At 49.6% G+C, this 24712-nt stretch overlaps 1 protein-coding gene across 2 annotated transcripts in view; it reads left to right on the top strand.

Annotated features, from left to right (window-relative positions):
* The first annotated feature begins 2343 nt into the window (after positions 1-2343).
* RPH3A (rabphilin 3A) overlaps positions 2344-24712 on the top strand; it is a 64776-nt gene continuing 42407 nt past the window's right edge. Inside the window, exons 1-3 of one of the 2 annotated variants that reach the window (XM_044389885.2) lie at positions 2344-2414; positions 6355-6366; positions 14941-15087. In XM_044389885.2, coding sequence (XP_044245820.2) covers positions 2344-2414; positions 6355-6366; positions 14941-15087 — 230 coding nt within the window. The remainder of the gene's footprint in view (positions 2415-6354; positions 6367-14940; positions 15088-24712) is intronic. The other variant, XM_026514910.3, reaches the window with a different exon arrangement.

Genomic DNA, 24712 nt, shown 5'->3' with positions numbered 1-24712 from the left:
TCTTTTTCTTTTCCCAGCAGAAACAGTGAAATGGTCACATGAGTCTGGGAAGATTATGTCAACCACAGGGGAGCAGACGAAATGGCTTTTCTGTAAGAGGCTTCCCTCCCTCGTGTCCAGCCCCAGCCCACTGGAAGATTTATAACCCCACTGGCTGCAGGATAGCAGAGAGAGTGCCCTCCCTGTTCACCTGCCAGTTTCTCAACTATTCAGCATCCCAGAAAACAAGGCCATGTTGTACCAAGACCTTCAGGGAAATAAGGACCCACTGGACACAGTGATCCCCACCTTCTGAAGTTTTACTGATGTACTTGATTTGGGGTGAAGGAAAGAACATAAAGAGCTCATGTGGCTTTTGCAGACGTACGTACAGCCCAGATCAAGATACAGAACATTTTCACCCTCCAGAGTTCCCCTTCTGCCCCTTCCCAGCCAATACCCTCCGAAGTTAGCCATGGATTTGCTCTGTATTCTCCAACCATCAAATAGCTTTGTCTGTTCTTAACTTTCATGTAAATACCATCAAATAGCGTGTCCTCTTTTGCTGCTGGCTTCTTTCATAAAACATCACGTCTGCGACATTCGTCCCCATTGTTACGTACATCAGGAGTTTGTCTTTTATTGTGGACCAGTATTCCACTGTGTGAACAGACCACCTTTATCTGTCTGCTCTCCTGTTGATGGACTTCTGGATGATTTCTAGTTTTTAGCTGTTATGAATAAAGAGGTTATGAACACTCTTGGACATCTTTTAAAACAGAAGCATTTTCCCCTTGGGTATGTGCCTAAGAGTAGAATTCGTGAACCGTAGGATAGGTAAATGTTTATAGCCTTCATGGGCCTGCCAGTTCTCCAAAGTGTCATCTCTCTCCCCCAACTTCACAGAGATAAAATTCACATATCATATGATTCACCCTTTTAAAGTAGACAATTTAGGGGACGCCTGGGGTGGCTCAGGTGGTTAAGCATCTGCCTTCAGCTCAGGTCATGATCCCAGGGTCCTGGGGTTGAGTCCCGCATCAGGCTCCCTGCTCAGCAGGAAATCTGCTTCTCCCTCTGCCTGTCCCTCCCCCTGCTTGTACTCTCTCTCTGACAAATAAATAAAATCTTAGGAAAAAATAAAGTAGACAATTTAGTGGCTTTTAGTGTATTTACAGAGTTGTGCAACCATCATCACAGTGAATTTTAGAACATTCTCATTGCCCCCGCAAAGAAGCCCCGTACCCCATAGCCATCACGTCCAGCCCTTCTACCCTCCCCCAGTCAATCAAAATCTACTTTCCGTCTCTATGGATTTGCCTATTCTGGACATTTCTTGTAAAGGGAACCATCCACTATGTGGTCTCTCATGACTGGCTTCTTTCACTCGGCGGCATGTTTTGGAGGTCTGTCCACGTGGCGTGTGTGAATGCTTCCTTCCCCTTCTGCGGCCGTGTGACATGCCATCGCATAGATACACGTCCGTCTGTCCGTTCATCAGCTGGTGACTATTGAGTCGTTCCTGCTGTTTGGCTATGGCGAATAATGCTGCGATGAGCGTTTGCGTACACGTTTTTGTGTGAGCACGTGTCTTCATTTCTCTTGGGTGGGTAGATACTTAGGCGTGGGGTTGCTGGGTCGTGTGGTAGCCCTGTGTTTAACCGTGGTGGTGCTGTTTTTACAAGCTGTGAGTTATGTCTGTGAACATCTTCCCGGCCGCTGTGCCGAGCACGGACTGAAGAAGGCGCAGGGTGGAAGCAGGGGAACCAGTGAAGAGGCTACCGTAGTCAGCCAGGTGCGGATGGTAGCGGTTTGGCTCAGCACGGCAGCGAGCCAGGCAGAGAGCAGTGGGCAGGTTCTGGGTGGGTTCTGAAGATCAAGCCAACGTGATTTTCTGATGGCTTGGGCGTTAAAGTATTAAAAAAAAAAAAAAGAACAACCAGGATCGACTCCAGGATTTCAGATCTCAAAGCTGACCAAGCCAAGTGGACTGGGAAATGAGTCCCAGGACATCCCCCAGTAGGAAGACTCTGGGTTGGAATTAAGAACTCCGAGGACCCTCGCCCTGCTGTGCACGTCACCCTGAGGTAGTGAATGAGAAGAATGTGTATTTAAGGACGAAGTCTCTCTGCTCTGATCCATTTCTGCCACTAGGGAGGCTATGACGTCCAGCGGGAACTTTCCCCCCTGGGGCCTCAGTTTCCCCATTTGGGAAGTGGAGAAGCTGGGTGATGTTCCCTTTCTTCTCTGCATCCCCTGGAGTAACTGGCATCGAGTGAGGACTTGAGAAAGACAAAGAGTGGCTGCATAACTGGGTGATGTGCTCTCTGGGTTCCTGTTTTCCAGGAGCACCGAACTTGTGCCATGACCGACACCGTATTCAGCAACAGCTCTAGCCGTTGGATGTGTCCCGGTGACCGACCCCTGCAATCAAAGTAAGTGGCTGCGTCTTCCGGGGGATGGCTTGTGTGGGGTCCGCGGGGGAGAAAAAGGGGCCTGCAAAGAAACAAATAGAATTTCCTTCCTTGGGGTGGGAAAAAAATGAGTCTGGGGGGCTATTGGTATAGAAACTTCTCTGATTTTACTGCTTTGCAAGGCTGGAATAACAAGAGGAAATTCTGAGCTGCCTGCCCCATTTTAGAGGCGGCAGTAAGAGCACAGACCCGGTGCTCAGAATCAGGCTTGGTCTGCTTCTGGATCCGAGCTCGTTTCCTGTGTGGTCATAGGCGAAGCTCTGTCCCTCTCTGGGCCTCAGTTTTCTTATCAATCACATAAGGAAGTTGGACTAGGTCCCAGGGTGCAAACTGGCAGGCCACCAGCTGACTCCGACTTGCAGTGGTGTTTTCTTACTATTTGATTTTGGCCTGATGATTTAAAAATTGGGAAATGTGACCTAAAGGTGACGTCACATTCTGTATCCAGTGATTATTACACCCGAATCAGGGACGCCTTGGATCTCTATCCCCCTCGCTCATGAGGGCTGATAAATTTTCAGGCATTTTGCAAGCCGGGGATTAAACACAACCGTTCTGAAAAATTGAGTTCATAATTCTACAGTTAAGCAATATTCAACACAAAGGACGTAATGACTCAAAATTAATCCCTTAATTATTTTACGACATTTTGTCCTTCTCTGGGTTACGTTATGTACGTCTATTATACCCGTGTATATAGTGACATACTATCGCATATTTCTTCCCGGTTTTGCATTCAGTGGGGCTTTTCCTCCACTGTTAAGTAGTCAGTTGTGAGAAGTTCACCAGCACACCACCGCTTGACGGTCTAAGTCTGTTGTTTACCATTCCTGCAGATTTTCAATCAACGTGGCTTGTTTCTTTGAACGCTTGGTAATTTTTTATTGTGCGCTCAATCTATGAGAATCCTGGGGAACCTCCTGCAGGGATATTTTTCTTCAGAGGGATTGGCACTCTTGCTCCTGCCAGGAGTGAGGGGTACCCCTCACCCGGGATGACGTTAGCCCCCCCAAGAGGGTCGTGGCTCCGTGTCGGGGTCTCAGATGGAGCTTCTCCGCCCGTGAGGAGCTGACATCAGACTCCTGCCTCGGCTTCCTGCTCACAGCTCACTGTCCTGGACTCTGTTGGCTGGGTCTTCTTTTTCTTTTCTAAAAAATTGCCTTATAAAGGTATACCTACGTACCTTCAACAGTACCCATTTGAAGTACGATTTGGTAGCTGTCAAAACATACGTTCATGAAACAGTCACAACAGGCAAGATAAATAAACAAATCCATCCACCCCAGAAGCTTCCTTGTGCCTTTTCCTCCACGTCCTCCCCGCCCATCTCTAGGTAATTGCTCCTCTTTCTCTAACTATACATTAGTTTGCATTTTCCAGAATGTCCTACAAATGGCATCGTAGAGTGCGAACTCTTTTTTGGGGGAAGAGATGTCCCTCTTCTTTCTCTCAGCACAATTTATTTCGTGAGCCGTCCTTCTTGTCCCACAACATCCAGACTGTCTTGCGTAGCAGTAGCCTGTTCCTTCCTAGGACCGAACTCCATTTCGTTGTGTGGATAATACCACAACTTGTGTATCTGTCCACCTGCCGATGGGCTCTAGCTGTTTCCAGTTTGGGGCCGGTGCAAAGAAAGCCTCCTATAGAGATGCTTTCCTCTCTCTTGGGTAATTACTTGGGAGCAGACTGTCCCTACTTGCGTGACAGGTGTATGCCGGACTTCTCACTAAGCGGCCAGCCCGTTTTCCAAGTCGGTTGTGCCATTTTATGTTCCCACCAGCAGGTGTGGGAGGGAGTTCCAGCTTCTCTGCCTCCTCGCCAGCCCTGGAGATGACCAGTCTTTCCAGTGTTAGCCTCTCTAGGGTGTGTGCACAGGCATTTCTCTGGGCTTTTCACTCGCGTTTCCCTACTGACTAATGATGCTGAACGTCCTATGTAATGTTTGCCATTCCTGGAACCCCTTTGTTGAAATGTCTGTTCAGACCTTTTGTCCAAAATCAGGTCATTTACCTTCTTGTTAAATTTTACCAGGTTTTTTTTTTCATACGTTATAGAGAAATGTCCTTTTTTTGGAAACACGTTTTGCACATATTTTCTCTCGTTCTAACGACGTGCCTTTTCTTTCTCATAACAGAATCTTTTGAAGAGGAAACGTTTTTATTTTGACAAAGTCTATTTTGTTTATTTGTTTTGCCAAGGGAGGCAGTGTTGGAGAATTGCCTTGCTTTCTAGCAATCCCAGAACTGCATTCAAACAGGGTCTGTTCCAGGGCACCTGGGTGGTGCGGTCAGTTGGGCGTCCGACCCTTGGTTTCAGCTCATGGCGTGATCTCAGGGTCGTGAGATCGAGCCCTGCATCCGGCTCTGCGCTCAGCACGGAGTCCTGCTGGGGGGATCTCTCTCCTTCTCCCTCTGCCCCTTCTGTTCATGCACTTTCTCTCTTTCTCAAATAAATACATAAATCTTTTTAAAAGAGGGTCTGCTCTAATTTATCCAGGACCTAATTATATCCTGGCAGAGGGTCTTTCTGAATATTTAGTCCTCCCATGCTCTCTGAAGCAAAAGCCCCTGCCTGCTTCCTTCCATCTAAAACCTCCCGTTCTACGAATTTTACAGTTTTGAAGACACCAGGGAACTCTGTTGGCTTCCTTGTCAAAAGGAAACTTCCAGTCTGCCAAGCCCTTCCCGTGGTGTTCTCTTGGAGCCAAACTTACTTCGCAGAGAATATTCCATCAGCCAAAAACTGTGTCTCTGTAAGATAAACAGTTGCCTGAAGGATGGATGGGGGTAAAATATTTATTTTATTTAAGAAATGTCAGTTAATTAAAATACCATCCATCAGAGTTTACTTTAGTCAATATGAAGCCAAACAATTTGCCCTACAATTAAATTAGAATTATTCAAACAGTCTGGACGCACGTTCATTCAAGCGCTTCTGGGCTCCTGTGAGCCATCTTGCATTCTGCACGCATCCGGCTGCCTTGACTGCTCCTGCGTTTCTTTCAGATATTAAAATTATTTTTCAAATAAATGCTAATGGGTGAATTATAGGCATCACACATGCCAGCTAGTCTGCTGCAGCTCGTGTGGACACCTCTAATGCCTTTCTCCGGTAAATGAAGACATCTCGTCTTAATTAACTGCCGGCTAGCCAGACACATTTACTATTTTTGTGATTTTCAGAGGCTTTCGTGATTTTCAAAGACCTTCCTCGCTCAGCCTCCTTGAATTTAATGATGGTGTGATTGTGTTTGAAAGCCGGGAACGCACCTGCTTCTTGCTGGGGTAGAGCGGTGGCTCAGCTCCCTGTGTTGGGAATACGTGGGGAGGAAGGCTGGTGCCTGAAGGTTGATATGTCTCTATGGCTTTCCAGTCTGCAAGCCAGAGAGGACCAGAGGTCAGGGGTGGAAACTGAGGCACAAAGGGAGGCCATGACATGCCTATGATTGCTCACCTAGTAAATGGAGATGCTGGTCTCCTTTCTGGAAGAACTTGCTTTCCCAAAGTGGGACCACAGCAAATGAATGATCCGCTGACTATTCGGGGTTCGTGGCCCTCCTTCAGTGTGCTCCTCATCCCCCAGGATGATGTTGGCCATGCTGCCGTTAAGTGATTTCTCTTTAGTACCAGAAATCCATTATTCAGATACATCAATGATCAGCTCAGTTAATTAAGAAGCTGAACTGATTGGTCATTTTAATCAAACCTGAGGATTTTACAGCCCTACCTTGCAGCAGCCTTTTTCAGCTGTGCGGAAATGAGATCGTAACGACTGGGGGCGGGGTGGGGGGGGAACCAAACCAGAAGTGGTTGTTGCATCCAGACAGTGTTGGCGTTGTTAGGAGATTTCTTTCCTAACTTTATTTATTTTCTCTCTCTCTCCTTCCTTTGCCTTCCTTCAGTGATAAAGAACAGTGAGTATTTTGATACTTTAATTTTTCTACAAACAGAATTTTATCTTTTTTTTCTGATCAAATTAGCTTTGCTCCTAAAGAGAGGTGGTTAAAAAAAGAACTAGCAAGTTTTGCATATCTAACAAAACAGAACAAAACAAAACACACAAAGAAACCCACGTTTCTTGAGGAAAAAAATTATGAAGTTTCAAAAAATGATCTTGGTAAGAGAATGGAATGCATCCCTTAGGAGAGCTCTCATTTTCATCCTTGGTAGTAATCTGGGGCATTCCAGGAAACTTATTGACCACTCTGTGCTGGCTTCTGCAGCATTTGCCTGGGAACAGTGTTCTCAGATAAAGACGGTGTTAGCTCGCATAACTGCTATCATTAATGAAAGGTGATGAGGAGCAGAACAGAGCCTGTGGGAAGTTACGTGCCACACATATGGTCTCTGTCACCTCAGGGGAGGTCAGTCTGGTTTCCCAGCGAAGTGCCTTTGACGCAGAGGTCCTATCTTTGCTTACAACGTTTGTGTTTAAATTGGATTCATTTCCTCAATATGCATGACAGATTGAACGCTGGGTCCAATAAAGGAACAGCCAGGCTGCAAAGCAGACCAGGCTTTGGTTGCGTGTGCACATTGAGAAGCTCTGGAAAGCCATTTTTACCCTCCCTAAGATGGGGAAGTTATCCCAGAGCCAGTTTTCTGGCATCAGAAAACCCAGGTCTGAGTCCTGCTCTGGTAGTCAGTTTCAGCGTGGCCTTGAGCCACGCCCTTCACCTCCTTGAGTCCTGGCTCCCTCCTTTGTAAAGTGGGTTATCAGGTGCCCTTCCTCCCTCTTTGGGTGGTGGTAGGATCAAATGAGATGCACGGGAAAGCTTTGTAAACTGTAAAGCACCAAGCAAAGTCAGAGGCATGTGTGAATTACAATTTTGCCTCACCTCTCTGTATATATACATTGTGTGCACACACACACATGTACGCACACACACATTGTATGTATATGTTATATATAATATATGTAATATATATATTATATTTATACCTGTATATACCTTACATCTGGAACGTGTGTGTGTGTGTGTGTATACATATATATAGCACTTGCATAATTTCAGCTTTTTTGGACCCAAGTGACCACATCATCAGGCCCAGAATCCTTAAAGGTTTTCTTAACGCTGATAAACACTTAACTAGGTGTTCTGGGAAATTCTTTCCCCGCCTCCGACCCTCCCTTCCTATCTGTCAGCTGGGGGCTTTGGACAAGCTGATCACTAAAGACCATTTGAATGTTCTGCAGTCTCTGTTGTTGGCTGGTGAGACTCTGGCCAGACAAGATCAGCTTTTCATGAATATCGTGAGTATATTATTCAGACATCCAGGGAGAGATGCTGAGACATGTCAGGTCATAAATGTGAACATCACGAGAGAAGTTCATGACTCTAGAGGGTGCCAAGGCTCCTAGAGGCTCCCTGAGGGCTGACAGTTGAAAGGTAGGGTGTATGTTCATTCTCTTTCTTTCCTTCCTTCCTTCAGCCCTTCCCTCCTCCCTTCTTTCCTTCATTAACAAATACTCACCATGTACCAACCACCTATCAAACACTGTGCTAAGCACCAGGGATACAGGGATAGCCAGAGTAGGAGTATGTATCTGGTGGGGTCTACAAACAAATAAACAGCCAGTCAACAACAAATACACAAGTGTGCAAGGAGCTGTAATAGCAGAATCACAGTGGGCGGTGGGAACATGAGGAGAGGCACCCAGCCCAGACTTGGTGGGCATGATGGGAGAGCTCCTGGAAGAAGTGATGTGTAAACTGAGACCAGGTGACAGAGGAGCCAGACAGAGAAGAGACAGAGGAGTTCCAGGTAGGGGAACAGCAGGTGCAAAGTCCAAATATGAGAGGTAGCATGGGAATTTAGAGGAACTGAGTAGAACTCGGTCTGACTTAAAAGATTACAGGAGCCCCGAGATCCCCTTAGCATTCTAAAGGGGGCAGGGGGTCCACAGCCTCCCTTCTGCACCCCCTTTAGTCTGATAGGGGTAAATTTCATCCAAAAGGGCCTTTATGCCAGCAGGGCATATGTAAACCATTTTGTGGGTAGCAGCCTCTCCTTCCCCATCCTTTCCTGCCAGATTCATTAAAACCTCATTCACTGAGCTGTAAAGAGACTTCCTGCTGACACCTGCCTCTGTTGGCATCCTGGGGGGAAGGGGGGTGGAGAAGAAGAAAGGAAAGAAAAAGGATTAATTTTCTGCACACCGCTGCTATTTAATGCTTCAGAGCTTTCGTGCCCTGACAGCACTTCCATCATCCCACTCCTTTTGGGAATTATAATTTATTAATAGAGACATCTGGTAGGTATTTATTATGTGACTGTTGTGTGCATGAAATGAAGGATTGAGGTGGGAGGCCAAAAGGAGCTGGGAGTCTGGCCTTTGCAGTATTTTAGGGAGCGACCCCAGTGAGATTCTTCCACCAGGAGGCAGGACCGATTTCCTTCTGCCTTGGGGGCCGCGGCTGCTGGCTGTGGTGGGAGGGCTCCTTTGGACCCTCCAGACACACCTGAGCAGGTATGTGCAGGTGCCAATGAAGCATGGCCAGGAGGCCAGTTTCTTGAGTCTCTGACTCACATGTGTTTCTCAGCAACTCCCCTCTCTCTTCGGAGCATCAGTCAGCTGGAAAATGAGCAGGTCAGCTGTGGTGATCTTTGAACTTTTTGTTAGCAGTGAAACTCTTCCTTCGAATAAACTTAATCCAGAAGCAAGATGTGTAAGACAGATAAGAGGAGAGCTGGATAAAGACCTTTAGTGGCTGAAAGCAGTCAACAGATGATAGTGAAGTCTATGCAACTGGTCATTTCAAATAATACCAAACCGCAAAATAAATGTAGTGACTCTAACAGGCTTCACCTTAGTGCATGGTTGCTGTAGTGGATAGTGTATCGGTTAGCTTTCGCTGTGTGACAAACCATCTTAAAACTCAGTGACATAGAACCACGGTTACTCATTCCCAGGCTTCCGGGCTTGGCTGGTGGCCCTGCTGGTCTTGCCTGGGCTTGCTTGTGCCTCAAAGGGTTGGCTGATCTAGGACGGCCATGGCTGGAATAGCTCAGCTCTGCTCCACATGCTTCTCATCCTCCAGCACGCTACCCTGGGCTTGTCGTGCTCATGGCAGAAGTGTAAGAGAGAAGCAGAAACGCAGGAGACTTCTGCAGGCTCAGTCTCAGGAGGGGCACGAGATCACTCTCTTGCATTTTATTGGCTGGAGCAAGTCATAAGTCTGGGAAGGATTCATGGGTAGGGAAATAGACTAATTCTTTGGTGAGAGTGAGTTCAAATTCACATGGCAAAGAGCATGGATACTTGGGAGGGTGAAGTATCGAGGTCATCAATGCAGTAAACCATATTTCATGCTTTTATTAAATATTGAGGTTTTCGTTTTGTTTTTTACTGGAATCCCTGCTTTGCTAGTGTTGAGAACCCAGCTGGGTGAGGATGGAGGGCCTGGTTGCCTGCCTACTCTGTCCCTCTCTCCCCCACTCACCTGCAGCCCTTGAGATCCCTCCAGGGAACTGCCAAGAACAGTTTCGGGGGAATAGGAGGCAGAAATCCCTCAATATTTCTCCAGGAAGCATTGTCTTAGATATGTGAATCAGAGTGGAGACAGGCTAGGCTCTTCACTCTCACCCGTCCCAGCCAGTAAGCCAGGGGTCTGTCCTCATGCAGCCTTTGAGGGTCCAGAGTAGCCCCTCAGGGTCCCAGCAGGAAACAGAAAGGAAATCATTCCCATTTAATAAATCTAGAAACTGATATTCAGAGCAGTGCAGAGCCCCAATATACACCCTGCTTATATGCAACAGACTCAGGATTAGGATCTCGAGCTCTGCCTGGTCAAGGACAGCTCACGTTGGCCTGCAATGGCCCTCTGGGTATTTTCTGGCTTGGATACAATGCTGTGAGTAACTTGTTTAAAGAAGTAGTACTGTGGTCTCCAGGTTTGGTCTTTGATAAGTTCCCAACCCTGGACTCTGGTCTTAAGGATGTGGAACTGCAGTCTTCTGCCCAGAGGCCCTTGGCAAGGGAGCCACTGTCCTGTCATAGGAACATTCTTGAGGGTCCCACGTTCACAGGGCTCCCCAGCATACCATGGGGAGGCCCAGACAGACCCAGTCTCTCCCTTGAGAGCACAGGCTTTGGTTTGAAACACCCTTGTTTCCCTCTGTTTGCTTTTGGAATTAAAACATGCAAATCCACAGGAGGCTTGTGAGTCCCCACTGAGACCAGTCGGTGACATTTTCAGACACTGGATGAGCTGTTTGTCAACTGCATGTTTTGGAGCCGAGAATGGGGAAGGGTTTGGAGAGCTGCTGGCAGCCTCCAGCAGACCTTCTGCTTGTCTGCAGATGGAAGTAATTATCTCGGGCGGGCCCTGTCAGGGACCCCCATCCCTGCTTATGTTGCTGGAGCCACGCATGACCAGCAGCACCCGTTTCCTGTGCACATGGACCTGAACAAGTGTCCGGGTGAGAGGCATGGTTTCATGTCTGGTCCATGGCTGACCCTGTCCGTGACCAGACTGTGAGCTGCAGGAACATGTCCTTGAAGGGGTCTCCAGTGCGTACGCAGCCCAGGATCTCACCTGTGCTCTGTTTTGGTCACTGAGCTGCTTTGTAAAGGCAGGAAATAAATGGAGAGGGATGAGAAGAGGAGGAAGGAAGAAAGTGGGAACAAAGGAGGGAAGAGTAGGGGCAGTTGAGACATCCATTTCCATGGAAAGCCAGAGGGACCTGCGGAGGTGGCTGGATTAGGTTGTGACTAAGGCTCTTTGGGAAGGATGAGTGGTCTTCATTATGCTGGAGTCCAGTGTATCCTTTAAAAATAATGAGAAGAAACAGCACGCTAAAGGATATTAACACACCATAAGGAAGACCTTTTCAACAGAACATCGCAGGCTCCTTATGAGAGAGTGAGGTCTCGGTTGGAGGAGCATTCAAGCAGGGCAGACAGACAATGGTTTCCGCCTCCTGGTGTTCATGACTTTGCATAATCCCCTCACCCTGAGTGTGGGTGGGACCTGGGACCTGTTTCTAACCTATAGAACACAGCAAAGGGACCTGATGTCACTCTCATGATTACATCATGATATATAAGACTCTCTCCATTGACAGGAGCTAGGTTCACCTGGCACACTTGATGAAGCAAGCAGCCCACGGAGTGAAGTTGGAGAAGCCCACCTGGTTAGGAATTGCAGAATGCCTCCAGGACCCGGGGGTGGCCTCTTGACAACAGCTAACGAAAAGCCAGGCCCTCATTTTAGGCAGCTGCAAGGAAATGAATTCTGCCAAAAACCCGAATTTGCCTGGAAGCAGATTTTTCCCCAGTCAAGCCTCCAGATAAGAACACAGCTCAGCCAACACCTGCTTGCAGCCTCGTGAGACGTCAAGCAGAGGACGCAGCTTAGCAGTGCCAGGACAGACACAGAAACCATGAGACAATATATGTGTGTTGTTTTAAGCCCCTAAGTTTATAACAACTCGTTATGCAGCAATGGAAATTGTATACTGACACTGTAGATGGGCCTTTATGGCACTCTGTCTCTATCCTCTAGCCGAGTTTTTCCAGTTATCTAATGCTGCAGAACAAATCACTCCAACTGAGTGACTTAAGACAACAGAAACCACTTGTCACATCTCACAGTTTCTGTTGGTGGGCATTTGAGGGTGGCCTCTGGGTGCTTCTGGCACAAGCTCCCTCATGCAGCTGTAGTCACATGCCAGTGGGGCTGCAGGCATCCCAGGGCTTGCCGGGGGCTGGAGGATTGCGTAGCAGTCAAGTCGGTGCTGGCTGTGACTGGGGGGCCCCCAATCCCCTGCACCTGGGCCTCTCCACTGGGATGTTTGCGTGTCCTCGTGACATGGCACCTGGCTTCCCCTGGGGCGGATGACCCAAGACACCAAGGCCGGAAGCTGCGATGTCTTTTACGACCCAGCCTTGGAAGTCATACACTGCCACTATCACTGTATTTCATTAGTCACATGCAGGACCAGCCGGGAGTCAGTGTGAATACCAGGAGGCAGGGGTCCTAGGGGACCATCTTGCAGGCTGGCTACCACATGGACCTTCACCTCCTCCAGCATTCCCCTGCCATCTCAACTCCAGGCCTTTGCAAAGACCATTTATTCCCTCCACTAGGCCTGGTCTTTTCCTCTGCCATCCCCTCACGGATATCAGCTTACCCCTGAGGTCTCCGCAGGGGCCCTAGCTGTGCTGCAGGGCCCGCAGTTTATGTGGGTTAAGGGGCCCTCTTTAAGATAACAAAGACAAAAATACCTTGCTTTTGCAAATTTTTCAATCACTTGACCATTGCTAATGCCCTTCCCGGGGTCCGAGAAGGTGCCTGTGCAAACACCCAGTCTCAAGTGTAAGCTTCACTGGCTTCACAGTAGACCCTTGTTGGGGTCTTCACATGGATGTCATCTCCCCAGGGGGCTGTCCTTGGCCCCCTAGACTGACCAGTTTCCACTGCGTGGGTCTCCCTATGGGTCACAGCTATGATTAGACATTTAACATCCCTTTGGGCCACGAGGGACTGTGTCTTATTCAAAATCTTTCTGTGCTTACTCTCAGACACTATTCTAAACACAACCAACACAGTAGTGGCCTAGACTCAGACAAGGCCCCTGCCCTCCTGGAACCAGCATTGTGGTGGTGGGGGGTGGGGAGGGATGCACTAAACAGGTAAACAACAAAAATTTTTCCAAAGATAATTTCAATTAGTGATGGGTGCCATGAAAAAAGTCAATCTGGGCAGTGGGAGATTGAGGAAGGCCTCTCCGAGAAGCTGCTGCTTGAGCTGAGGCCCGAATAATGAGAAGGAGCTGGCCATGGAAAAATCTGCAGGAATAAGTTTTCCGGGTAAAGGGGACAGCAAGTGCAAAGGCCCTGAGGCAAAAACCAGGTTTCAGTGTTCAGGACTGAGCAGAGAGCCCAGTGCAGCTGACTGTAGGGATAAGGGAAAGCAAGAAGCCATAAGGACGGAGAGGCAGGCGAAGGACAGATTGGGTAGGATTGTGCAGATGGGCAAAATTTAGAGTAGGTTTTATTTTATTAAGGTAGAATGCACAGAGGAACATAACATTAACCATTTGAAAGTGTACAATTCAGTGGCATTTATCATATTCACAATGTCATGCACCCACTACCGCTATGAAGTTCTGGGCATAGTTCTAAATCAGTGAGAAGCCATTGGAGGGTTTGAGCAGCGTGGTCCGAGCGCATTTCACAGTTGCTCGTCCCCAGAGCCCCAGCTGCAAGACCAGGTGTGCTTCCACGAGGAATTTCCCCAGGCCACGCCTTCCTTCCCTTTCTCAGAGTAAGGCCTGCCCCCCGGACTTCTGTTTCTCTTTGCTTTCGGACTCTTCCCTCTCTGCTCTTCCGAACAAACCAGCTAAGGGTGGGAGAATGGAAGAGAAGCCAGGGGGAGGGAGGAAGATGGGGCTTTTAATTTCCAACTTTGAGTGTCAAAAGGCAATTTCATGCCTGCTGATGTGATTAGAGCAGTGGAAATGATAGAGGCTGGCAGCTAATGGGGTGCTGGCCCAGGAGGATTCCTACTTCCTGATTTTTTTCCCTAGCAGGGACAAGCATTTCTAGTGGTGTTTAACCTTGCATTCCACTCAGGGGGTGCACCTCAGTGCCATGGGCCGTGGACCATCTTATTAGCAGAGATGATGATAATTTGCCATAGACCACAGCATCAGCTCTCCACCCAAGCAGCCTTTGATCCGCCGCACCCCCACCGGGGCTGCGTGGGCAGGCCTTTGGTTCCCTCTGTATGGTGGATGTTAAGTGAGCCACCTGCCCGGCTCCGAATTCCGCCTTTGCCACTTCCCAGCCATGTGACTTGGGGCAAGTGGTCTCGTTTCTCCACATCTGAGTCTCCTCACCCAGAAGTGGGCAGGAACAACCCTTGTGAGGTCATGTGGGCACCCAGTGGGTGCTATGTCAGTGTTGGCTTTACAAAAATGAAAAGAAAAAAAAAGAAAAGTGCAAGATGGAACACAAACTGCTACAGGAGCTTTTGAGGCTGGAAATCTGGATGTTGATGTGAAATGAAGAGCTTTTTGTAAACCCAATTGGCAATTAGTGCCAGTTTATAAAAGAAATAATTTGTAGCCCAAACAGACCATCCGTGCTGGGCAGGAGCTGGGTCAACCTGGGACCCAGGGCTTCCAATCACCCTTCCAGATTTGTTTCTGCTCCAGCTGTAGCGTCTCCTTTTCTGGATTCTTCTCCTGAGAACATCCTTCCTCTCCGGGTTCTCATGAGCATCCTGCAAACGCTGCTCAGAGAGTGTCTACCATGTGCTAAGTGCTTGGTAGAAACAAACTCATCAGAACCCCATGAGGGAGGAGAGTGTGTCCCATTGTACAGATGAGCAAACTGAGGCTCGTCTCCCTGCTGGCGAGTTTCCCCACAGGGCTCTGAACTGAGGTTTCCCAGACCCCAGGAACCAGAGCCTAACCACCACTGTCTGCTTCCTTCTGGGCACCTCTGCAATCTCACGCCTCCCCATATTACCTTTCAGGCTCCGGGCAGGCTGGTCGGTCCATCCCGGCGGTCAGCCCGAAAGACAGAGGAAGCAGGAAGAGCTGACAGATGAGGAGAAGGAAATCATCAACAGAGTGATCGCTCGAGCTGAGAAGATGGAAGAGATGGAGCAGGAGCGAATCGGGTGAGGCCCGACACTTGCCATCCATCTGGAGAGCCCCTGAGGCCTGAGGGCCAGCAGACTGTGCTGCTGAGGGGGGTCCTGGGACAGGGTGGAGTGCCCCAGGGGCTTGCCACTCCCCCCCATAGAACTGGAATCTTTGTGGCACGGGGTGGGGGAGCTCAAGAAGGAGGAGACAGAATGGGCTGGGGACTGGCTAGGGAAGGGGCTTCATGGCTGGGGGTGCCTTACAGAGGGGGAGTTCCGAGAGGGCAGTGGGGGCTCATCATTGGAGCCTGGGGGCCCGTGGTTGTGAGCAAAGGGCGTCTGGGCCAATCTCAGCTGCATAGAAATACATCCTAGAGGCACAGGAGACCAGAATGTACAGCCGAGGGAGAGGGAAGGAGGAGAATGGCAGAAACGGATGCTGAAAGAGGGAGAGAGCCCGAGGGGGAGACGGCAGAGGTTAACCTGGTGGGTCTGGACTCGAAGAACGGGCGGGCCCCATCCCAGCTCCCTGCTTGCCCGCTGTGGATCCCAGACATGGGATCCTTCACCTCTCTGAGCCCCTGTTCGCTCGCTTGTCAAGTGGGGCCACGACAGTCTATGTCACAGGACTATTGCAAGCAGTAGGTGGAATGATGCACGTACGCTTCCCAGACCCCGGTGACACTTCATTTTCATAAATGGTAAGAAGAAGGGAAAAAGTAGAGTTTGGAGGGCAGAGCTTTTTAAAATGTGTATGCGAGAGAAGCAAGGGATATAAGGAGGCTGTGTGATGTGTGTGTCAGAGGGTGACAAAATCAGTGAGCGAGGCCGGGGCTAGAGGGGGAGGGAGCAGTATGTGGGTGGTCTTGCAAAGGGAGGAGTGGGGGAAATGGGGGTGACTGTGGGGGTAGGAAGGGGAGGGGGGGCTCGTGGCACAGGTGGAAGACTGGCTGTCAGATTGCCAGGCCCCCGGAGGGTCCTCCCAGACCAGGATCTCAAGTGGCCTTCCTCCTCCACAGCCCCCTCCCCAGGCCCTTCTGCCAGGGGCTGCCCTTGCCAATTGCTTGCAACTGATGTGGGCACCGAGGTGTCCGTTTATCTCCCCACCCACACACCCGGCTAGGGGCGAACGAGGGTTTTGGACGGACAGTGGAAGTTGGTGCCTTTGGTCTGAGCCTCCGCAGGGTAGGATGGGGACTGCTGCTGACCGATGACAGACACCTGCCACGGCTGGTGTCCGTGTTGTGCTCCACCTTCCGTCTGCTTGCTCCGAGGCTGCTGAAGGGATAGGTCTCCAGAGGCGTGCTTACGGGGTTGCGTTCTTATTTTGCTTTTTAAAAGATACATCAAGAGTGGGGCATTGTCCAGGCAGGAGGTCTATGAGAGAGTGTGTGTGTGTGTGTGTGTGTGTGTGTGTGTGTGTGTGTGTTCACCTCACCCAACAATGGGCCTCAGCCGTTTGAAGTGAGGGATATGGGTAATAAGGGTAAATGCTTAAAGCAAAACTGCTCTCAGCCTTTTTCTGCCGTAGCACTTACTGCCAGATAACGTGGTTTATATTGTACAGAATGAGTTTGACTGTTGTATAGCTCTCCCTATTAGATTGTAAGATTGCTGAGGGTAGAGATTTTTTTGCCCATCTTGTTCACTAGTGGATTCTCAGAGTACATAATAGGGGTGCAGTAAAATATTTGTTGAACGAGTGAGTGAACATGGCAGGCCATGCTGCCCCAAATTTCTTTAGACATCCCCTGTGGCCAAGAGGGTCCCAATTCCCAGGGGAGGCACTCTGATTGGCTGGCTTATGGCAGGGGCTGTCTCTCATCGGGTCAGCTGTGGCCAGGGGTGCCAGCCGTGTTGTACAAACATGGGCTCGTTTGGGGGTAAAGTTTCGGAGGTCACTGTGGGCTGAGCGGATTCCACCTTGAGCCTTCTAGGACAGGATAGATGGGTTCCCTGCCTTGTCCTCCGTGTCTTATCATATCGCCCCAGCTAGCTTGTGGATATGGTGGGATAGCACGGTGGTTAATTCCTGGGGCCCAGAGTCAGAGACACCTGGGTTCAAATTCCAGCTCTCCCACGTCCCTTCTGTGTGACCTTAGGTAAGCCCCTTTAACCTCTCTGTGCCTCAGTTTCCTCAACTGTAAAATGGGGACAACGTTAGCACCTAATTCTTGGTGAGTGTTTAATTAGGGTGCAAAGGGTTATCGTAGTGCCTGGCACAGAGCACAGCTCGATAAATGGTGGCAATCCTTTAAAGATGACTTTGCTGAGGAAGCTCGGTTTTTGACGCTGTCCAAGGCCTCCGTTCTAGAGTTATGCCCTGAGACTCCTATTTGGCAAGCACTGGAATTCCAGCAGCCCTGGCTTCCCTAAAGGGAATTTGAGAGGCTTCCAGGGAGACCGGGGCCAAGCCCTTGATGACAGAGTGTCCCTTTGCTGAAACAGTGTGCTTTCTGCCAGAGTGGAGGAGGCCAGTCCCGCGGGATTCTGGCCATGGCTCTTCCCCTGCACTGTTCCAGCAGCCAGTGCTTGCTGGTAGCATTGCCAGAGGCAAACCCAATGTGATTTGTGTCTTACGATCTCAAACCTGCCCTCATTCCTGTTCTCTCCGTGCTTCCCTGGGAAGGGATCAGAATGGAGTCAGGTGAAAGCAAGATGACACATCGGATACGAAGCAAGGTGGAAAACAGGGTGCCATCGGGGCTCCCACTTCAGAACCCAGGACTCTCAGTCAATGAGCCTTTGGGGCCTCAGTCCCCCTCCCCCATCTAATGAGGCGGGTCAGGCTGATTCTCAGCATCCTTCCTGTTCAGACGCTAGAGTAGTTAGGTGTGTCTGATGGAGGATCCCATACCAGGCTGTTGGCTGGCCTGCTCGGAACTAATGAGCTCCTTCGAACTGTTAAAATTCCAGATGTATCTGAGAACGCTTCTGGGTTCACACCAGCTCTGACATTGAATCTTCTTTCCTATTAACTGAGGGAAGGCCATCTGGGAGCAGTGTGAGATCATCATTAATAAACATCATGAAAGATCGTGATCATACTAGGTACCATTTATTGAGCACTTACTATGTGCCAGGCACTGAATCTAAAACTTTCTATAGATTAACTCGTTAACTGCTCTCAACCTTGTCAAGTTGGTGCTATTATCATCCTCCTTTTGCAGGTGAGGAAACAAACTCAAAGAGGTGATTGGCCTAAGGTCACTTGCCCAAGGTCACATAGAGCCAAGATAAACATTCCTGTCTGGCTGACCTTCAGAATTTTGCTTTTAATTCTTCAGTGTTTTTCCTGAAGGCCTGCCCCCAAATTCTTAGACTCTGAAAAACATGGAAATTTTAAAAGCTCAGGTGTGGAGGGGGACACTGTGGGACTGGAAGCTGGAGCCCCCTGGGTGCTGGTCAAGTGGTTTCTTCCGGTTCTTGTTCACCTGTTTGTACTTCCAAAGCTGCCAGTACCGCGTGCGCCCGTGGCTCTGGGAGATGCAGCGAAGAATCGCCCTCAGGCCTCCAGGAGGCGCTCCCTCCCTGGGGCACTTTGGCTAGAGCTAGCCACCCCAGGGATCCCCAGGCAAGCGGCAGACAAGAGCTGCTTCTCTCCCTGAAGGCTCTTTGCTTCTGCCCTGGGGTTGGGGGCGGGGGGGGGGGGGGGGGGCGTCTAAACCTTGCTTCCTCACTCAGCCCAAACCCAGCTCTGCTCTCTTCAGCATCCCCGGAGAGAGAGATGATGGCCAGCAGGGAAACTCATTAAACAGCCTCCTTTTGCCCCCACATTCCTTACTGAGGTGCTAAGTGGGATAGCGGAGTTTATTTTTCATGCCCTGACTGCTCTCTGCAGGAAAAGAAATGAATTCAGGGGGATTGCTTGAGTCATCTATTGCTTTATAACAACCACCCAAAAACTTAGTGACTCAAAGCAACAGCAGTTATGACTTTTCATGATCCTGTGGGTTAAGAACTCAGGCAGGGCTCTGCTGGGTGGGTTTTCTGCTCCACGTGGCATGGGCTGGCGTCACTCACTCTGCTGCATTCAGCTGGTGGCTGGGCTGCACAGCAAGGGCCACGAAAGCTCTGCTCCCACGTCTGTGCTTCAGTGCTCTGTGGCCCACCCTCTCCATGGGATCTCTCCTTTTCCAGTAAGCTGGCCCGAGCTTTACATGGCAGCCAGATCCCAAGAGACCCAAGATGGAAGTTGCCAGGATTCTTAGCAGCTGGATCTGGAACTGGTAGGGCATCACCCCTTCGTGTACTCTTTCAGAGGGGAAATAGGTCCCTTCTTATGGAAGAATGACTTAGGCCCCCCGGGAAGGATGGCATTCGTGGCGGCCATCTTTGGAGACGCTACCACCTTAAGCAAAAAGGCGAGTTTAAATATAAGGATGGGGAGGTATCTCAAGGGACCCAGGAACACAACCTGGCCTCAGGAAAGTTTCTCTTTGCATCCGACATGTTAGAAAATACACCCATGCCTGATTTTTACAGCTCTTCTTAGTCCTAATTCCAGATTCCTGGGGAAGGAAGTCCAGTTGGGCCGGCTCACCCTGAGCACCCAGCTCTCATCCAGTCAGCTGTGGCCGGGGGCGCCAGGCCACACCAGCGTGGCTGCCGAGTGTGAGAAGGACCTTTGTGAGTTGGACAGACACCCGTAGCATGTCCACTGGACTTTTGAGCGTATTAATTCTGCAGTTAAACATTTGCCTAGGAAAAGCTGTTTGTGGCTTTTGTTTTGTTTTTACCCATCCTTATATTCCTTTCTGTCCAGAGCCTCTCAAAGGCGTTGGCTCACATATCCCGCCTGTGCCGAGAGACAGGCAGCCGGGTGGCTTCCATTTGAGGTCATTTTCCCTAAACAGATGGGCCCCAAAAAGTAATTAGGATTTGTCATTAACCTTGGTGTCCAGACGCTGTGATGGGGGAGGAAGACAGAGAGACACAGGGAGACCTGTTGTTGACGGAATCTGTTGGATTCTGTCACCTCCCCATTCAGGACCATCATCCCCTGTATTTTTGGCACAGAATTTTTCCAAAATGTGGACAGAGGGAGAAGTGAGTAATACGACCCATAACTTTGCTACATTGCATTAGGTAGACATCTGTCCTATGGTTGACACGCTGACAGTAAGCCAGATCATACTCTCCTCTTTCAAAGGAAGACCACCCCCGGCTGTCTTTTTTTTTTTTTTTTTGACCTGGAGTCCTCTAAGTGTTCTGTAGGACACTATTGTTCAATAGGATTCAGGGGTTTGGAGGCATTTGTGCTTGTGTCTGTGTGTGTTTTTGAGCAGAGATATTAATAGATTTCATCAGACGGTGGCAGGAGGACTCTGAACCCTCCTGTGTTAAGAATCACTGACTAGTAGTAAGTGTGTCCCCAGGGATTGGATCAACGGTTTCTAATGTCCTCTCACATTAATACTTCATGTAACCTGCTTGTACGAGATGAACATGGCAGTCTTAATTCCTTAAGTAGTGCAGTGTCCGGCATGAAACAGAGAACAAATGAATACATGTTGGAGGGCTAGTTCATGCTGAATGAATCCTAAACCCTAAGCCTCTCGTTGAATCACTTTGACCTCACTGTGTCTTGGGCCTTATCTGTAAAATGGGGAATTGGACCATGGGGTCTTTAAGTTCCTCCAGCCTGGGGTTTTTAGCCTTCATACTACATGCATTTGGGGACAGATCATTCTTTGTGGTGTGTACTGTCCTGTGCATTGTAGGAGTTTTTTTTTAGCAGCGTTCCTGGCCTCCGCCGAGCAGATGCCTCTAGTAACCCCCCACCCAGCCAGGACAACCCCAGATGTCTCCAGCCATTGCCGCGCGCTCCCTGCTGAGAACCACCCTCTAGCCCTTTTGTCAGGTGGTCCACTAAAAGAAGAAGAAACAGACTTGAGATTGTTCCTGGTACCACACTCAACTTCTACGGAAATAAAACAGCTCACTCTTACGAAGCTCTTCTTGCCAGCACTGTGCTCGAAGATTTATGTAGATTCCTTTATGTAATTTTCATAACAACCCTATGCATGAGGCCACGTTATTATCATTCCCATTTTACAGATGAGGAAACTGAGGCACAGCGAAGTTAAGCAACTTGCCCAGGGTTGCAAAGTTAATAAGCAATGCAACTGGGATTATGACCCCAGGCAGTCTGGCTCCAGGGCTAGAATCTTACTCTGCTGTTCTGTAGAAAAGCAAGTATTTATTGCTAAGCACTGTGTTAGGGAATTCCAAATAGGCTATATCTCCTTTCATTTCCTTAATGTCCTCATTGAGAGACAGACTGTTGTCCCTGCCCTACAGCTGAGGAGATCGAAACTCAGTGAGGTTCAGACACTTGCCCAGAGACACACAGCCTTTACGTGGCCAAACCAGACTTTTGAACTTGAATCTGTCTTTCCACTGGATCCCGTTGCCTTCTGAGGGTACAGGGAAGGAAGGCCATTGACAAATGCGTTGAGGGATTTAGGGAAGTCAAGAATTTACAGGGTGTCTTGGATCTTCACTCAGGCTAACTGGTTCTGTCTCACACACTTCTTCCTTCAGTGAGACAGTTCGTGTCTCGCCACCGCAAGGACCTTTGTCCCCCACCCAGGCCAGGCTGGGGGAGGGGTTGGAAAGAACCATAAGCACTACAGCGAAACAAAGACTTCATTCTTCTACAGCGGGCAACACACATCTGGGCAGCTAGATGTAGCCTCCAGTGCCCTCTCTGCCCCTCTCAGGCTCTGTGTGCCTCAGTTCCCCTTCTGTAAAATGGGAGTGAATGATGGAGCTGCTCTCACAGGTGGTAGACGGCCTAAGGAAAACAATGCATGTGGGGCCTGGGTGGCGCAGTCTGTTGGGTGTCCGACTCTTGGTTTTGGCTTGGGTTGTGATCTTGGGGTCGTGGGATCGAGCCCCACGTCCAGCTCTGCACTTGGTGAGGAGTCTGCTTGGGACTTTCCCTCTCCCTCTGCCCCTCTGCCCCCCTCAAATACATAAATAAATCTTCAAACAAAAAAAAAAAAGGAAGAAAAAGAAAACAATGCATATGGAGTACTTAGCATAGCACCCGGTAACCATGACTATTACTGGGTTTATAATGACCCAGCACCTTGCCTGGCATTGACTAACGGCCTTAACTCCGCTGAACCCTCCAGCAGTCTTTCTCTCTTGGCTCCCTTGCCTCCAGCTCTGAGCCGAGGTGACCCCCTCCCCGAAGAGCTGAGGCCTGGGCAGGAATCCCATTCACCAATCCATCAAGGACAGAAATTAGGATCTGCAGCTCCCCAGGTGTCGACGGCAATAAACAACAGTGAGAATTAATGAGTCTGAAATGCTCGCATCCCACATGCCAGCTGAGTGGCTTCGTAATAGAGTGGCTCAGTCATTTAAGGACAGGCTTCTGAGAGACCTTGGCCGTGGAGAGCTCAGGCCAGCCTTCGTCAAAGCAGCCATGTCCCCGTTCACAGCAGATGATCTGATACTGACTTGAGAAAACGCCAAGTTTAATAAACTTAACGGTATTATCCCCCCCCCCCGCACTGGGCAGTTAGGGTGAGGGGAAAAGCAGCACGATCTGGAATTGATGGTGTGTGTGTGTGAGAGAGAGAGACAAAACAGAGGGAGAGACAGAGACAACATGACATCCACTGTCCCACTTTGCACCATTTTTATGAATCCTGTGTCATCACAACCCACCGCTGCTCTAAAGGCCGCCGCTCCAGCCCCATCCCGTCAGTGGCGCAGCCCCGGCTCTTTGCCATGTCCCTCGCCGACTGAGGAATCGCCCGCAAAGCCATCAGGCCTCCCAGGTGGGGCGCCGGGGCTCTGCAGCATGCCACATGAAGCCCGCTTCCCGGCGCAATTGTCCATCCATTAGCCTTCTCCCCAGCATTCATCGAGACGCTACAGCAATACACCGTCGAAAGCCCAGAAGCGGTTGCCTGAGTGTTTCTAGGCCAGTTTGCACTTTCTGAGGGAGCCCAAGCTGTAGGAACAGGCAGTGACTGTCCTCGACTTGGTTTCTGTCCTTGTCTGCAGAAGGCAACCGAATGGGGCTAGGCTTTCTGCGGGCCGTGCGTGTGAAGGTGCGTTCCGCGTGTAGGTATGATTGTGCTTGGGTGTGAGAGCGTGCACGGGTGTGCTCACAGGTGCGCGTGGACCTGTGCCTCTAGGGGCATGCCCGTGGACGTAGATGTTCACCTGTGTGGCTGCGTGCCATCTGTGTCCATTTCTAGTCATTGCAGCTCCTTCAAAGGCTTTTCAAAAGACGGATTTCATGGGCAGATTATAGCATCCTGATAGAAAAAGTGTGAGAACCAGGAGTTATAAAAGCCACAGATTTCCAGAAGAAATAATTAGCAGCAATCATTACTGAGTAGTTATTATGCTCTGGGCATCTTACAATCACTCTAATTTTTACAACAACCCTGGGAGGTAAGGACTTTGTTTTCTCTAGTTTACAGAGGAAAACAGAGGCTCAGAAAGGTTAAGTAACTTTCTTGGGGTCCCAGAGCTAGGAAGCGGCAGAGCCAAATATGGACGCAGGCAAGCTCACCCCAGAATTGGCACCCCAACCCTTGCATGAGTGCCTGTTTCTAAATTCTGAAAGTGTGTGCATGCCTGTGTGTGCGTGTACCTGTGTGGACAGAGTCTGCCTTTTCCTGGGTTGAGCATGAGTATCCTGGAGAAGGTGATTGGGATCCAGCAGGGTCCAAAGTTTGGCTTGTCTGACATCCACAGCGAGGCTGAGAGATATCGCCCAAACCTTGCTCTGGAGAGGATGGTGGAAGTCTGATTCAGACGTGAATCAGGTGGAAATAGGACCTGGGTGGCAGATGGAGCAGGAATGTGGGTGTGGTATGCAGAATAATGACCCCCTATCTGCCCGCCAAGATGTCCATATCTTAATCCCTGGAAACCTATGAATCTGTTACCTTTCATGGCAAAAGGAACTTTGCAGTTGGGATTAAGTTAAGACTTTTAAAATGGGGTGATTATCCGGTGGACCCAATGTAATCACATGGGTCCCCATAGGAGGGAGGCAGGAGGGTCAGAGTCCCAGCAAGACTAGAAAATGCTACGCTGCTGGCTTTGAAGATGGAGGCAGGGTCGTGAGCCAAGGACCATAGGCAGCTTCTAGAAACTGGGAAAGGCAAGGGAACAGATTTCCCCCCAGAGCCTCCAGAAAGAATACAGCCCTCCCAGCACCTTGACTTGAGCCTGGTGAAACCTGTGTCAGACATCTGGTCTCCAGAACTCTCCAGGTCATAAATACATGTGGTTTTAAGCTGGTAAGGTTGTAGTGATTTGCTATAGCACCAATAGGAAACTAATACCCGGAGCCTGCTCCCGGGCAGTGGGATTTCAAGGCCCTCCTGCTAGTGTACTCTTAGCAGTGCTGAGTCAGACCCACAGGGGACAGTCTTCTAGTGTCCAGAGACCCGGTCCAGCCCCACATGTAGACAAAGTCTGGGGACTTACCTGCCTCGTTCTGCCTGGACCCACTGCAGCATCTGAAACTCTCGCTGCTCTGAGCGTCTCAAGGGCTCCATTCTTATGTCCACATGTTGTCTCAAAACGGGGGGCGTTGAGTCTCCTCTACCTTAAGCCTCTTAATGCTCTCCCATCAAGACCCAGCATGGAGCAGGCCCTGCCCACCCCTCCAGCCTCATCT

This window comes from Ursus arctos, unplaced genomic scaffold (genome assembly GCF_023065955.2).
Source record: "Ursus arctos isolate Adak ecotype North America unplaced genomic scaffold, UrsArc2.0 scaffold_34, whole genome shotgun sequence".
NCBI classification, from domain to species: domain Eukaryota; kingdom Metazoa; phylum Chordata; class Mammalia; order Carnivora; family Ursidae; genus Ursus; species Ursus arctos.
The sequence above is the reverse complement of the archived record's forward strand: the minus strand, read 5'-3'. Positions and strand labels throughout refer to the sequence as shown.